This window comes from Lemur catta, chromosome 4 (assembly GCF_020740605.2).
Source record: "Lemur catta isolate mLemCat1 chromosome 4, mLemCat1.pri, whole genome shotgun sequence".
Taxonomy (NCBI): domain Eukaryota; kingdom Metazoa; phylum Chordata; class Mammalia; order Primates; family Lemuridae; genus Lemur; species Lemur catta.
In genome coordinates this window covers 26,879,898-26,896,336 of record NC_059131.1, presented here as the reverse complement: position 1 = coordinate 26,896,336, position 16,439 = coordinate 26,879,898, and the positions used below count along the sequence as shown (strand labels likewise).

Below are 16,439 nucleotides of genomic sequence, written 5' to 3'. Positions count from 1 at the left end.
GTTATTTGGAGAAGACAGAAGGTACAACCTAAAGCACTGTGTTCTCTAGGTGTCTTGCCTACAGGTGGATAGGTTGTAGCACAGGGTGCAGTCCCTCAAACAAATGCTCTAATAGTTAGGGTTGAATGAACTTTCTTGATCTACAGATGAGGTAATTGATGATCAGAGAGGTAAAGGCCTAGCCCAAGGTCACACAGCTTGTTAGCGGCTAAGCTAAGACTTGCACTCAGCTCTCCTAATTCCCAGATGAACAAATAATCTACCAATCATGGGTGCAAATATCATTTACTTACAAGTGTTTATTAACCTATCCTTTCCTTCAGGGAGTTTCAGATTGCTTAAATGACATCTGGATTGTTTCAGTTTTTTTCATTTACATTTGCATTAGGGAAAAGAACAAATCTGTGCTCTAGAACATGTTGGCAATATTTGTGGCATAAAATTAAATATGCGGCATCACTGGGTTTCTGGATTCAGAACATTAACTGCACTCACCCATACTGAACAACACCCATCAGTGGACCGGCAGGGCCAATGTCTAGAGCTTGGGCAATGTCAGCCAGGAACTGCTTCTGGATTCGGAATCGACGTTTGCCAATGCTGGAGCTCCCATCGATTAAAAACGACAAGTCAACTTTGCAGTCTGAAGAACGGAAAAAGATTCTATTATTCTCATGATCTCCCACCGTCTCTACCAGGGCACCCTCTCATTCTTCTTTCTCCACCAGCCTCCTGAGATCCCAATGAAAAGATAGTAAAAAGATAGTAAAATGCAGGGTATATTCATTATTTATACCCCAGCAGAGCTTCCCTGAGCAGCAAGGTCCAGGACACTTGGGCTAGCGCTTATTTCCATAACTGTTTTAGAATTCTATGTCTCAGTCATGATTATGTTTCAGAAGCAGCGACGTCCCAGCCTAGCTTGGGAAAGCACTCAGAACGGTCTTCTGGCCTCTGACCATAGAAATACAGACACCCCAAGGTGGGAATTCACCAAGACCAAGTCTCAAGAGCCTGTGGCCTTTTACTCTCATCCGAACTTCTTAGAAATAAGTGTTAGATTTTTATAGAGGCACGAAAGAATCAGCAAGGCCAGTGCTGAGGGGAGGGCAGGAATTGTAAAATGAGAAATTTATACCAATCTTCTCCTTCGCTTCCCCAGGGGAGGCAACCAAAGAAATTATCCACATATATCTATGGGATATTAGCACTTATTTGTAGCTATCTTAGATCCCTCCCTCCCTCCCTTCCTTCCTTCCTTCCTTCCTTTTCTTTCTCTCTCTCTCTCTCAGTTGTGATAAATACTAGGATAGCTGTTCTGGTTTAGAATCTCTGGACTTCTGCGAACATATGAAGGTTCTGATAGAGGTGGGAGAGAGTGGGGCTGCAAGCTCTTTTCAAGGTTTCAAACACTAACAGGAAAAGCCACACAGGCTAATAGAAATCAGTGTTTTCTTTGCTCTCAACTGAAAAGATATCAACTCAGTATGATAAAAACTGATCATTCAATGCTGATCAGAGGTTCTTATTGGGAGTTATATATCCCTTTGATTAGTAAAAAGAGAAAAATGAATTATTTAACAGTTGCAATTTGGGAGACAAATATGTTAAAAACAGTTTCATAGAGGGGAAAAGAGAGAGAGTAAAGTTAGGAGTTTCTGGGCTGGAGTAACTGAGAGGACACAGGGGCCAACCACGTCCTGTGTGGGTGGGGGAGCAGCTGCCTGTCTCGCAGGTGCACTCGCTCACCCACGCTCTCCCTGGCACGTGGCTGGAGTCTTCCCGCTCTCCAGGACGAGCAGCTCCACTGGCAGAAAGAGTTGTCAGTTTAAAAAAAAAAATCTTTTAATAAATGAAAGCAATAAATGTATCTGAGTTGACAAAGTTTTAAGCAAAAGAATTGATGAGAGGTATTTATCAATGCGTGCTAGTACAGGGTTGTCACAGTAAGGAGAGAAGTTGTATCTGAGACTGTTATGTTATCCTGCAGTGGTGCATGGCAATCCAAACCAGAGATGAAGTAGATGACAGGGACCTGTCTGTGTCTGGCCAACTCTGCTCCATCCGGAGTCAGGGCACCGGCTCATCGGCAGATCTCAAAAGCTTTTACCTCCTGTCCCTCTGGGCATTCGGTGTCTACCAATTAATTCTTCCTTTCAGCTGGCTTTCCTTGTCCTTTGCTGCCCCCAAACTGCGTATACCCAAGCATGACTCTCGAGATGAAGAGTGAAAGAGGCAAATAAAATCCAGAAGTGGAGTTTAAAGTCGCCACTAACACCTGGGATAAAGCGGAAGAGAAGCAGAACTGTGTACCGATTGTTGTTGCTCCCTAAGCAAGGCCAGCTCATTTTTTTTCCAGGTCTGGGCTTGCAGTGTGAATTGCCGCCAGCAGGTGTCAGTGGTGTTCTTTAGGGCCGGCCGGCCGCCCACTAGCACTTAACAGTTGCTAGATTCTCGGGCTCCACCCAAACCTATAGACTCAGATCTGCATTTTAACAAGGTCCCCAGGTGACTGGTGTGCACAGTGAAGTTTGAGAAGTACTCTTGAGGTGGGGTTTTTCTTCCAGATGTCAGCAGATTAGTTCAATATGCCTTTTAAAATAAAATCTTTTTTTTGGAACAACTGTTAATTAGAGTAAGGGCCAAAGGGGATTTTCTTTTTAAATGAATAAGGTACATAGATTTTGTAGCATCTATTTTGGTTCCTCACAGACAGGTTTTCTTCCTCATTTCTTATATCGTGACCTGTGTTCAGGATTGAAACATTCGTTTCACAGCTAGGTTTTAAGAACGTGATGTGTTTCTCTATTTGCTTCATTCTCTTTACTCGCTAGCCTGATGGCTGGTATCAAGGTTACCTTTGCTCCCCTTTCTCTGAATGTCTCAAATGACAATGGTTCCAGCTGGAGGCATGTGCTGACTGAGACCTGTGGCTTTCTCATACTGAGATGAAAATATGCTGATCTGAAAATGACAACATCAATACTAATGACTTAGTATTTCATAATTGACTTACGAAATATTCAGTATGAGTGATTTATTATGGTCACAAAAGAGGAGAGGTTGGAGAATGAGGAAGAAGAGTTAAGATCCAGTATCTGTGGCAATCAATCTACCAGTTTTCTTAATTGCTTTGTTTTTCTTCAACATGGCACAATTTTATAGATTAATGCTTTGTGTTGTCCAGTATAACAGGCCAGTGTTTCTTAACCCTGGATATACATCAGAGTCACATACCTAGCAGAGCTGCTTTTACAGCTTCAGTGAGTAAAGACTCCTGGGAGTCACTCTGGACAGTGCTTCTCAAAGGTTCATGTGCATAAGAATCACTTGTTGGTATCACTTGTAGAATTAGCAGGTTTAGGCTGGAGCCTGAGACTCTGCATTTCCCAGGCCACACTTTGAGTAGCGAGATCTGGGGAGAGTCTGATATAGTAGGCATGAGGCAGGAAGTGGGCATCTTGAATTTGAAAAATGTCTTCAAGTGATTTAAGCAGCAACATTGAGCCTCAGTGCCCATGGGTGGCTGCAGACTAGCAGCAACTTTCTGGAGGAATTTGCAAGTGCCTTCTTTCTGTGCCTTGCAAGGTACTACAGCTTTCTGGTTTTCCTCATTTTCTCTGGTCCCTCCTTTCTGGTATCCTCAGGTGGCTGCTCCTCCACCTAGTGTGGTTCTTTTCCTACTCTACCCTTTCTCCCTGGGTCACATTTTCTGTTCTTGTAGCCTCGGTTTTGAACCATAGCTCATTGTCTTCCAACTCTAAATTTCTGACTGGGCTGTTCCTTCTGAATGTTAGATCTGGGTAGTCATCTCTCTACCAGGTCCAATGTCTCAGGGAAGATGACAGACATAAACAATCTCCTGCCTCCAACTGTCCTTCCCCAGTGTTCCTCACCGTAGGACCAGTTGCTCAAATCACCTTTAACTGCTCCCTCTCTCCCACCTCCACCCAACCCTATAGATTCTTCCTTCTCTGTATCTCTTGAATTTGCCCACTTCTCTCTATTTCCACTTCCAACTCTGAACTCCAGCAACCACCATCTCCACTGGACCACTCCTCCTGTCGATCTGCCTATATCCTCCTTTCATCCATCCTTGTCTCTCCATTCCATGCCATTCTTCGCCTGTTGCCATAGTGATGTTTGAAAAATCTGATCCTCTCCCCCTCACACACATAGACAGTTTAAATCCTTCAAAAGCTTCCCTTTCTCCTTAGAACAAAGTGACAGAAAAGAGGAGATAAATAGATCCATGGTAGGAGACAGGCAGGCTTGGGTGGGAGTGAGTGGGCAGAGAGGAGAAAGAGCAGATCAGATGTCAAAGCCACCCTGGGTTTCTAGTTGTCAATTAACTTACTTGGATCTCCCAGGGATACTGGCTCCAAAGACTGTGTGCTTAATTCTTCTTTTGGAACAAATCCTGGAAAGAGCAGTAAAACTTTTGGTGACTTACAAGCACAGGAAGCATTTGGCCTTACCCCAGGGAAAGGGACATAACAGATATTTACACCCAGCTTGGGGGCTTGGCTTAAAGCTAACTGTGCTCTTCTCCACATCACCCCCATCCTGAGAAAAATAAGCATAAATTAATATTTACTGACAGCCTACTAAAGACACAGGACTCTGCTGGGTTCTCAGGGGGATTTGAAATTGGGAGACTTGAGTTCTGCTCCTGTTAATTTATTCTATCAGACCTTTAGTTCTCTTATCAGAAAGCAGTAAGCGCTTTGCCAGTGTAAATTATGCCTGTGTAAAATGATGAAACTCTTGAGGTCAGAGAACATGTCTATAAACATTCACTGTGCCCAGGGCATGTAGGTCCTCGGTCAACATTTGGTGATTGAGTCAATGAACAAAGACGTGTAAGACACAAGGAGGATAATCTAATGAGGGTTGGATGTAGGTTGGACGAGAAGTGTTTAGATAAAAGTAACTCAAATAAGAAGGTCTACAATGTAACTCCTCTCCCCAGCTGTTTGAGACTAGAGGTAAAAATGCGAAAGGTCTCATGTCCTGAGAGTCTGTGTGAGTTGAATTTCAGCCTTAGGGAGGTGGGGGTGCCTTTAGAGCCATTTACATGGGAGCCAAGTTCATAAATATACCACGGAGGGGAAATAAAGACAAAAAATGAGAATCCTTTTGGGCTTCCTAAGACCAAAGGGCTTTGCAGGCAGAGCAAACTTGCAGGACCGGAAGTGAGTCTCCCGGTTGTCAGGACACCCGGAAGTTCCGCAGCGGAGGAAGGAGCTGGGGTCTTTTCCTCGCTCTTGGCTGCAGTACGCTCTCTCCTGGCTTGTTATTTTTTCCAGTTTGCAAAGCACATGATTTCATCTTCCCATTAAAGGTCAGCTAGCTCATCTCACTTCCTCACATCATTTAAGAAATTCGCTTTGGGTGTCTAACAGCGTTTCGCAGCCAGGAACCTCTCAGGGAAACGCCCGAGGGAGGGGGAGAAATGCGAGTCCGGAGTCCTCATCTTCACCTCCGTCTCCCCTACCAGTAAGATCTTTCCTCGTACCACGAGCTGGGAGGCCTTGTTTGTTGGAGTTTCAAAATTCTAATGCAGTAAACAGCAAGCAACACCCATTCATGTGAAGGGAATACCTGAACGCCGTTTTGCAAAGAAGGAAGGGGAAACCGAGGGAGTCAAAGGTGCTGCCAGCTGGAGCCAGGGTCACCCACTTGGGGGTGGGGGACCACCTTCTGGTTTTTTGTCTTCACCTTTGCTTTCTCCCTTTTGTTATCCAGTGTGGCCCCTTGCCCCAGGCCTCCCTAGGGCGGTTTCACTGTGCTCTTCACAGGACGCGTGTCGTGTCAGAGGCAGAAGCTGTTAGGAAGGCTGCCGTCGCTGAGCTCGGCCATTCGTGCCACCAGATGGATTATTAGACTCTCCTAGTTCTGTAATCCAGTGCATCTCGATCCCGTCATGGCTGTGAGGTTGGGCTGTATAATTACCTGCGTCTAAAAGGACTGAGCCAGGTTTCCAGAAGTCCATTTCTCCTGATTTTCAAAATTAAAAAGAAACAAACGTGTTACTTAAACTAAACCAGTGGAACCTCTCAAGTGAATTGCCAGGATGATAAGGTTTCCCAGCTGTGGCAGAAAGTTCAATAAAGGAGCATGGGACCAGAATATTGGATGAAGCAACCTGAAATCTGTTTGATTTTTCCACCTAAAGCTCTTAAAGTCAAAGGCATAAGCATCTTTGTTTCTTTCGCTATGCACCAAGAATCATGGAGTAATAGGAATCCTAGGATTCAGAAGGACCTAAAAGTTCATCTAGTTCAAAGCCTCCCCTTCCCAACCTGCTTTACAACATCACTGCCGAGTGGCTGGCTGGTGCTTGAACATCTCCAAAGACAGCGAATTCATTACATATTCAACCAAAGTAGTATGTTCCTTCTTGGACTGTTGAGGTTGTGAGAAAATTTTCATTGTATCGATCTGAGATCTTTTACCCTAAATCTTTCCCCATCCACCCATCTGTCCACACTTATTAAACACTCAGTATGTGCCTATATCATCCTAGGTACGTTTGTCCTACTTGTTTGTTTCAATTCTCTTTCGTGGAATTACGCCTTCAGGGAGTAGACAGTTTACTCATTTCCTGAGGTTCAGCTTCTCACTGAGTGCCTCAAGGAATATAAAGCAAAGTAGCACCAGAATTCCATATGCAATAATCTTTAACACCCTTCACTGCATACTGGTGCTGCTAAAGTGGAAGGGGTAGTAGTGGGGGAGATTCTTACTGAATAATCCCTGATCTCTTTGGGGGAATCAAGGCTGGGAGGGGCTCAAAGGCAGCACAACCATGTTACTAAGCCTCATAAGGACACAAAACTAGCTGTTTCCTTTTCTCTCCCTCCTGCCTCTCTCCCTGGTTTCATTCCCCTCTTCCTTTCCTCTCTTAGCTCAGAAGGCTGGGAGTATGATCAGCTGTTTTATTTCTTAAAGGCTATCAGCTTTGCTAATAATTTCAGCAAGGCTGCCGGCTGAAATTACTAACACACTCAAAAAAGGTGATGTTTTTCTTTATGTGATTAAGATGCCAGGCAGTTTTGAAAGGCAATCTGTGCTCTTGTGCATTCTGGTCTAATGGTGAGACCTGAGTTTAATCTAGCTCAGCCATTAACCAGGTGTGTGGCCTTGAGCAAGTCACGTATTCTCTGTGAACCTTAATTTCTTTGTAAATAACATAAACAGATTGGGTGAGATGGTCTCTACATTTAAAATATTTATGATTTATGTTGAAACATTCTGCTTTAGTCTCATTACTCTATCGCCACCTACTGGTAAGAATATGCACTTTGTTCCTTTCCTTAAATGTACTAGTGGCTTCTCTCAATTTTTGCCCAAGGCTGCTTTCTTCTTTCTTTCTTTCTTTTCTTTTCTTTTCTTTTTTCTTTTTTTTGCCCAAGCACCCTTGAATGTCATTAAGATTAGAATTCTGGGTGCTCTATTACTTTATCAGGATAAAAAACAGTCCCCCAACATCAGGGATCTCCAAGCCCGTGGAAGCCTGGAAGCCTGACCTTCTATTAATGCCACTTTCATTTTGTTTGGGACAAGTTTGAACCAAATTACATTCCTCCAAAAGCTGAGGGCTGAAAAATATTTGGACAGCTGAGACTTGGTGTTTTTTGGACTTGGTAGTAATGAGAAGTAAATTTGTAAGAATATTTGTATTCTGGCATCAAGGAGAACATTTGAAGAACATTTGTATTCTGGCATCAAGGGTGGTATTGGAGGAAAAAGAAGTCAGGAGACCCATCCTGGGTCTACCAAAGACTAGCTGGGGGCTTTAGGGGCTCACCTCCCTTCTCTGCAGTTCACCTACAGTTTTTTTCAGTGTTGAGCTGAGGTCATAAGGACTTTCCCTGCCCTGCCTCACATAGAGGGGACTCAGGGGAGATAAATGTGTATAAAATCATTCTGAAATGTGTAAGTCACTCTTAAAAAAACAGGGGATTGTTTTTGTGATAATCCTTGCTTGGTCATCTCACAGGTACAGCCAGGTCTAAGAGAAGTATTGGTTCTGAACGATTTCCATGGTAAAAATATAGAATCCATCAACATTTATTGAGTGCTTGCTCAGTGACAGGCACTGACTAAGCACTTTGTACGTGTTAAGTCACAATAACCCTGTGAGTTAGGCACAACTATGACCCCATTTTACAGGTGAGGAAACTGATGCACAGGGAGTGGCAGAGCAGAACTTTAAGCCCAGGCAGTCTGGCCCAGGAGCCTGCATGTAAGCACCATCTGTTGATCACATCATCGAGGTAAGTCACAGACATCATCGTGTCCGCATCTTGGGGCACTTGGTTAGGCCACTGAAGAGGTAGGCCTGGCACAGCCACCTGTAACTCATGCTAATGTAGCTGAGTCTTCAAAGTGCCCAGAACCATCTCTGCTTCTAAAACCCTGGCGATGGTATTTATGCTGGTTACAGCCCCTTCTGTTCTCCTGCACATCTGGAAGTCACCACCGTGGGACCCAAGTGGCAGCTGCGACACATGGCCCTTAGGGCTCCCAAGTTTTGTAAGACAGAGCTCAGGTGGCCATTCAGCTCCTTGGTTTCTCCCCAGTGACTCCCCGGGGGTGCAGTTTTTAGGAGGAAGTGGCAGTCTGAAGGGCAGCAGGCCTGTGGGGCCCCCTTGGAGAGCTTCCTCTTGCTGCACTGAAGTGAGGAGAGAGCAGGGTGCAGCAACCATGCCGAAGGTATAGGCAAGCTGGCAGCGCATGCGTCACAGGACTTTCAGAGAAGGCTGCGGACAGTCTGGGGTCCTGGGCACCAGCCGTCACGCCGTGAAGCATCACAGTCCCAGGTTTATAAGTGGATTACCCTTCAAGGCTTGGTGTGGGGTATTTGTTTGCAACCTGACAGCTTTTTCTCATGGAAACAACATTAACTCCATGGTTAGAGTTGCCAGGCTAGTGAAGCTTATTTGACTCACACAGAGTTCATGGTACCATGAAGCCAACCAGCGTAAGGATGGCTCTGAGAAGTCACCGAGTTCTAACCTGATTCATCAGGAGCTCACCATCCCCACCTCCTCCGGGAAGACAGCAGGGGCAGCCTGCCCTGACTCAGAGGGCCCTGGGAGGAGGAGCAGGGGTCTGGCTGTGGAGGCCCCGATGGCTCTGCAGGGGGTGACTGTGGGGCCTGTGAAGGCAGAAGCTCCAGCAGCAGAATCCTAGCATTTGAAAATATTTGATTCTGCTTTGTAGTTCTAACATACACAGTGGCTGACATATAGTATACTCAGTAAATATTTGTTAAAATTAAGTAACAGTTCCCCTGCAGTGAGAGTGATGGCTTACATTAGGGCTGTACAAAGTTGTATCTGTGGGCAGAAGGCATTACTCATGGGTCATAAGCCTGGTGTCCTGGGGTGGGAGGGGATGAAAAGTTGAGCCCGACATCATTAGGTCCATATGCAGCTGCTTTTGTCTGTTAATGCACTGATCTAAACACAAAAGAAGTGTTTAGTGGGGGTCACAGGAGTCAGTGGTCCCATGTGATGTATTTTTATCAGTGACAGGAATGGAGACAGGTGGCATGTTTATCAGTTATACAGATGATACAAAGATCAGGAGGAGAAATTAAGGGTCAGAAAAACTGCAACAGGCTGAACTAAGGGAGGATTTAATGGAGATATATGTGATATTCCACCTTGGGATCAAAGACTCAATTGCACATAGACAGGATTGGGGCAACCTGCTTCTACAGAAGTCAAAGAGATAAAATCTTGGGGACATTCCTTATTGCAAGCTCAGCAGGAGGTAAGCCAATGGTGAGACAAGGCAGGGGGACTTGGGATGTTTTAGTGGAGGCAGAGTATTTAGGACAAGAGAGGCAATTCCCTGGCACAAAACCCTTGTAGCACTGTGTTCTGCTCAGGGTCCCTGTTCTATGAATCGTTAATAGTCTGTAGTTTAGCTAGAGGGTGTACTGCCACGTCATGTAAGGACCTATTCTGGGGATTGGAGAAGTTTACCCTGGAAAAGATGAGACATATCAGGAGACATGAAGTCTAGCTGCATATATTTGAGTCTCTCAAATTTGAGAGACTCTCATAGAGTCTTGGCCTCTTCATGCTCTTAAAAATTATTGAAGACCCTAAAGAGCTTTTGTTTGTGTAGGGTTATATCTGTTGATTTTTATCATTTCGAAATTACAACTGTGCATTCTTTCGTGTGAAACAGAATATTAACTAAAAATTTATTTACTATTCATTCATTTACAAATAATAGAACTGTTATATTTTAACACAAATATCATTTTTAAATGAAAAATAACTTCTAAAACAAAAAGAGTTCAGTAACAAGGGTGGCAAATGTCTTCGATGTCTGTCATAATATTATATAAGACATCTGGAATCTGATGTAGGCTCCTGCAGTCAATCTGTTGTGATACATTGTTTTTGTTAAGCATATGGAGAAAATCTGTCCTCATGCAGACAGGCAGTCAGAGAAGGGAGAACTTTGAAGAATCCCTCAAAGTAGGGTCCTCGAGCCACACTTTGAGAACCACTGGATTAGACAAATTAGGAGTGATGAGCTGAAGTTCTGGATAGTTATTAATATGTTTAATGTCACTGCTTATTGAAGCAGCTGGGAAATTCCCTACCACTTAAAATGATCTGACATAGGGTAAAAGCCTCAGTCTAGCACACCATAAGGGATTCATTTTTAGGTGAGAAATTAGACAAGATGTACTTTATACAGTTCTTTCCAATTCCATGATGTGATGATTTTATAGCTGAGGCAACTGGGCGACTTGCCTGAGATACATGACTATATCTGAGGGGAGAACTGGTTCGAGGGTATCTAAGAACCCCGAACTCAGGCTGTGTGAATGGCGTCCTCCCCCTGCAGGAGCCACAGTGGGGCTTCATAACTGTGTAGGTCTGAGCACCTGCGGGCTGGGAGCATCCTCCAAGGCAAGGATGCGCTGCGGGGTCATGGGAGGGTCTGAGGCTCTCAGAGCAAAGTTGCAGGGATGATGGTGAGGAGCAGCGGAACCGGTAGGATTTGAGGGCAAAAAGGGAACTAGGAACACCTGTGTGGGTCACAGAGCCCCTGTAATGACTGGGGCATGAAGGAGCATGAAGAACAGAGCTTCTCAGAGCAGTAGAACTGGAGGCCAGTAAGGTTAGAAAAAAGGGACTGAGGCCAAATGAATTCAGCAGATACAACCTCGGAACAAACCTAACGTTGTCAGGTAGTATAAAAACTGGAGATGATGAAGGGTAATGTGCCTCCTTCCAGCCACCTCCCGTGCCATGTGTGGTTCATGCGGCGTGTCTGGGTGTTTGCACTTTACCCCAGAGGCCGGTCCAGGGATGCTCAGCTAGGGAACCTCTCAAGGGCACATGAAGTCATGACAGCCCTTGGGCCTCTGAGTTGACAGAGATTTTCTCTCAGACACACTGAGGACAGATCAAAGAGACATTTTCTTGAGGTTAAAATAATTTGGCAGGCCCCCACACTCTGGTGACCTGGAGTGGACCTGCAGAGGCCAAACGCGAGTGCGTGTGGAGGTCTGTGTGTCTGCAGGTGCCGCAGAGCAGATTCCCAGGGAGCAGGGACGGTAGGCAGAGGGCAGCTTACCCAGGCTGACGTCCGCTCCGACTGGCTTCTGGAAGGCAGCTCCTGAAGAATCCTGCCTTTGGACACCTGGGGGATCACACAGGGTCAGCTGATTTCCATACGTCAGCAGACGGCTTCCTGCCCTTGTCTCGCCCCTGTTCAAAGTGACCCTAGCTCAGAGTTTCCCTGGAAGTCTGCCGAACTCCCTGTGGTTGGCTCTACTTTTGGGGATTGTAAAGTAGGCAGAAATCCTGGCCAAGGGGAAGGTGGAAAGGGTGCCCCAATGGCTTGGCCTCCTGAACAGTCCCATGGGCTTGACGATGCCTAAGATGGCCTTGGAGTCCTTGCCCTGCCCACTGTTCTGATTCTTAAGCCCTTTTGTCCAGGACAGCAGTGTGGACATTGGCAAAGGTGCAACTGTGAGCTTCCGTGGAAACTGCTCACCCTGATCACGGAACCCCATGGAGCCCCTGCTCCGATGCGGCATCAAAGCAAAACAACCTACAGTTTCTGAGAGCATGTGGAGGGCAGAGGAGTAGCCCTCAGCAGGAGGAAGACCCGAACACCTCCTATTGCAGGACCTGACCTCTGATCCTAGTGCCCTCGGCTTTAAAGGGAATGGTAAACTTCCACCAAGTCTATCAGCTCATGGGCCTGGCCCAGAGCAGAGTTTGTAGAAAACATCGAACCCTGCTCCACTCCTATCTCTGCAGGCCTCAACAGCGCCACAGAGAGAATTTGCTAGATTCCCAGTTCTTGGGCCAAATTGCTAAGGGGCACACAAAAGTGAAGAACGCCAGGGGAGTCAGAATTCATAGGTGAATTCCTGGAGGCAGGACGACGTATTTCTAGCTCCTGAATTATAGAAGTACTCAAGCAAGGGAGAGAAAAAAAAAGAATCCCTTTCCTGGGAGATGGTAAAAATTTCCTTCACTCTTTTATGCTAGTTCCTCAAGAATAGACCCCAGAGAATATCACTTTTCACGTTAATAAAAGCCTGGTTACTGAATCCTTAGGAATTTCTATCACAACCTCCATAAAAGTTGCCTCAAGGGAAAGAAAGGTAAATGCTTTGCTTACTTAGCGACTTCCTTATTTTTTGTACAAGTTTCCTTCAAGCTGGACCCTGAGTAGTATCTTCTGTTGGCCTAACTGGTTTAATGTTCTCTGTCCAAATCCAAATCAAATGGCAAGGATTTGGAAAGATGATCCTCATGTAAACAAGCTTAACTTTCGTCAGTACCTAGAAAGGGAGTTCAAGTTCTCACCTGGATTGGCTCCGGGCCTGTTTTGGCTGCTCGTGTAGGTGGGGGTGGACCATAGATCTGTAAGAACATTCAACTCGTCAGAGCAGGAATTTTAATTGAACTTTTCTCATTCTTTCCATGATTCAACCTAGCGAGACATTGCGAAGGTCAGAACAAAGGTAAAGCTTTGTCCTTGCTTGGTCTGAACCTGCCCTGGAGGAAGCATTGAAATGGAAAAATAAAATGGGTTTAACTTAAAACACTGATTAAAAATTTCAGATAATAATAACCCTTGAATTTTGCAATTATCAAAGTATCTTTTACTAAAGTGCCATATTTCTTTACATTCAATTATTCTTGCAATAATTCTCCTCAACTGTACCACTCATGAGGAGGTTAAAGTAATCTTTCAAAAGAAATGTCACTTAACATTTAACAATCTGCTTAAACTATGTTAACATGGTGTGGATGCAGATAGCATTAGCTTTCAGTCATTTTTAGAGGTACACAATGGGTTATCTTTAATTACTCCGAGAGAGAATCAAATGCACTTCAGCATTCATTATTTATTGGACAATTTCTCTGAAGCAAGGTTTTAAAAGGGGAGATGGGGAGAAATAGGGGGTGGAGGAGGACATAAAAACCAGCTGAGGGAAAGAACCAAATATCATGGAGGAGACGAGAAAAGATATTAATATCATGGGAAAAAAATCTCAATTTCTCTTAGAACTGGACGTATCTGTGGCTTTTGACTCTTTTTGTCTTTGTTCCAATTATTTGTTACAAACTCAGAGTATCTTTATTTTCTATTTGTACATATAATACAGCCTTACTGTAAAAAATTTATATACTAAGCATAAAAGCAATCAGTAACTATCCTCTCTCCAGCGGTTATGGGTAGATGATTTTGGTCTGTAGAGTTGTATCCCTTTCTCTACACATATGTTGTCATATACAACACACAGTTACAAAAAGGAGATTGGTACCCTTGCTGTTTTGTAATTTGTTTCTTTGATTGAACAACCTGCCACAGGCCAATCTTCTCCAGTCAGTGAGTGCACATATTCATCAACATTTTAATAGCTGTACAGTACCTTCTTTAACTGTTCTTCTAATGATGGGCCATTAACTCGTTCGTTTTTACTACGAACAACGTCTGTGTTCATGCTTCTTTTCACCCTTGGCTGATAGTTACCTTAGGATATATTCCTGTAAGTATGAATTCTGGGTCATTTATCCACGCTCCTGCCAAAACTGTGTTATCAATTCCCAATGTGAACTGGTGAGAAATGGCATCTTGTTGGTTTTGCACTTATGTGATTCCTGGTGAAGTTGAACATCTTTTCAAAGAATATTTATTGGCTATTTGTAGTTCCTCTGCTGTGGCTTGCCTGGTCATGATCTTTCCCCATTTTTCTTTTGGAATTTTTGTCTTTTTCTTACTACGTAAGAAACTTACTTTGTAAGACTGGGTTTTAAGGAAGGCCTTCTCCAGACCCCTTAAGGAAGATAAACTTTCACAGGTAAGATAAATGTTGGTGAGAAGGGAAATTGCACGTAGAAGGAACGGGCAGTGACAGATGCTGGTCTCTCTTGCTACCTCCAGTTTCGTGCTTCCTTAGCTGCCCATGGTCAGGGGTGGGGCTGGGAGTAGACAGGTGTGAACCATCTCAGTCATCGCCATGCCTTGCCACTGGGCGGCGCTCTTCTCCTCCCACGTTTACCCTGGTTGTGGACACATTTAATCTAGATCAGCTGAAGCCTCCATGGCACTTCTTGAAATGAACCTGACTAGGAAGACGTAGGAGGGTGCAGCTGCTCCACCTGCAAAGCCTGTGGTAGATTCAGCTGGCCCTGTGGTTGGGCCTGGAGGGATTTTCCGTCTTTTCCAGAAAACTTTCCTAAGCCTGTCTCTAGATCTGCCTCTCCCAGGAAGAACTGCCTCACTCCTGCTTCTGTGAGAAGTCTTGGCTCCCTTAGCCCCAGCCTTGAATTGCTCCTTTCTGTCTTGGTTTGCACATTCATGGGTCAGATAAGGGGCCATGATGGGGTGGTGGTGTCCAGCCCCGTGTTCCTTGGAGTCCTTCCACCTGCATCAGCTCCTCTGCATGGGCTCGGAGAGCCCCTGTCTCTTCCCACTACCTAGTTTCTACTCTCCACTGAACTCTCTCCAAGGTCCTATGTCCTGTATGAGAGGCAGCTCTTTACCCCATTGTACACCAAAAATGATGCTTAGACCCCAAACGCAGGTAGCTCCTGTTCTGGCTACACCCTTTGTGGGTGTCCTAAACTGAAGTGACCTGCTGCAGGGATCTTGGTGGGATGTGTCCTCTGATGTAGCTCGGATCCTAGAACAGTGCCTGACACATAGTAGGCATTCAATTAGTATTTGTTGGGTGAACAAATGAATTAGGTTTTACATGAACACCCTGTCCACAACCACTTCTAGAATCATTTGCCTAAAGTCACATATGTAAGAGAAAAAAATAAAAACACCCTTAATAAATGCAATAACAACAACTCACTTGTCTATCAGCAGCATGAGGAGAGTTGCTCTCTTATTTTTAGTTCATTTGGAGAAAAAAGTTATCTAAATGCTAAATATTATTTAATATAGTTGGGGTAAAATATCACAGCAAATATCTACAGCCATACATGAAGATAGGCACTCGAGAAAGTAGACTGGTGGTTACCTAGGGCTGGGAGGTGGGGTGTTAGGAGAAATGGTGAGTGACTGTCCATGGGTAGGGGTTTCTTTTGGGGGTGATGAAAATGTGCTGGAATGGATTGTGGTGATGGCCATACAACTGTAAATATACTAAAACCTATTGAATTGCACACTTTAAATAGGCAAATTGTAGAGTATGTGAAAAATATCTCAATAAAACCATTATTGAAAAAAGACATAGACCTTTAAACATCAAATTTCACGTCTTTTTATGCTTACAGAAAATCCTTTGTGTAGGTGGTACAATTTTAAAAAGTCCTTCCTCTCCCTCAACTTGGCCATTACAGTGCATTCTGCCCAGAGCACTTGCCCCGAGGATTTGTCTAGCAGTGTGTGGGTCAGCATGGGAGCGGGAGCTGGACAAGGATGAAGAAGGAACACTGATGGGCTAGGAGGCCGTTGTCCAAAGCCCCTGTCCCCAAGCCAGGAATAATGAAGCTTTGCCAGGGTGAGAACCACGACTTCAAGTTTCTTGAGGTTTTCCACCAGCAGAGCCCAACTTGCAACAGGGTTTCCAAGCTCTCGGTGTAGCCAAATAAATATGCCACATGTTTAATTATACGTGTTATGTAAGGAATTGATGTTCTCTAAGGAGACAAACAACTTAGATACTCAAAAATCTTTGAAAGAATCAAGAAATCTAAAGTCAAGAGGCTGAAATTAAAAAAAAAAAACAATTCTGGCCATGGGACCCCTGTCAACCCTGTCCTCTCAGCATCCTTGTGAACTAATTATTTCTCTTTTGCTGTCAGGTACTGTGTGCCTCTGTTAATATTCATCTGAGTTAAATAAGAATAGGATGGTGGGGGAGTGTTTGATGCATTTCAGAACCTCAAAAATTATTTTTATGGCATTTTTATTTCAGGACT

General features: G+C 44.5%; 2 protein-coding genes across 10 annotated transcripts in view; one reads left to right on the top strand and one right to left on the bottom strand.

The window, feature by feature from the left end:
• FEZ2 (fasciculation and elongation protein zeta 2) overlaps positions 1–16,439 on the top strand; it is a 232,337-nt gene that overhangs the window by 38,348 nt on the left and 177,550 nt on the right. The window lies entirely within an intron of this gene.
• The window catches only part of VIT (vitrin), a 101,957-nt gene that overhangs the window by 21,409 nt on the left and 64,109 nt on the right, over positions 1–16,439 (bottom strand). For 3 of the 9 annotated variants that reach the window (XM_045549374.1, XM_045549380.1, XM_045549381.1), the window contains 5 exons: positions 12,864–12,920; positions 11,617–11,682; positions 5,956–6,000; positions 4,358–4,420; positions 496–643 (listed from right to left, as the gene is read on the bottom strand). In XM_045549374.1, the coding sequence (XP_045405330.1) occupies positions 496–643; positions 4,358–4,420; positions 5,956–6,000; positions 11,617–11,682; positions 12,864–12,920 (379 nt within the window). The remainder of the gene's footprint in view (positions 1–495; positions 644–4,357; positions 4,421–5,955; positions 6,001–11,616; positions 11,683–12,863; positions 12,921–16,439) is intronic. The other 6 variants (XM_045549375.1, XM_045549382.1, XM_045549376.1 and 3 more) reach the window with 4 other exon arrangements.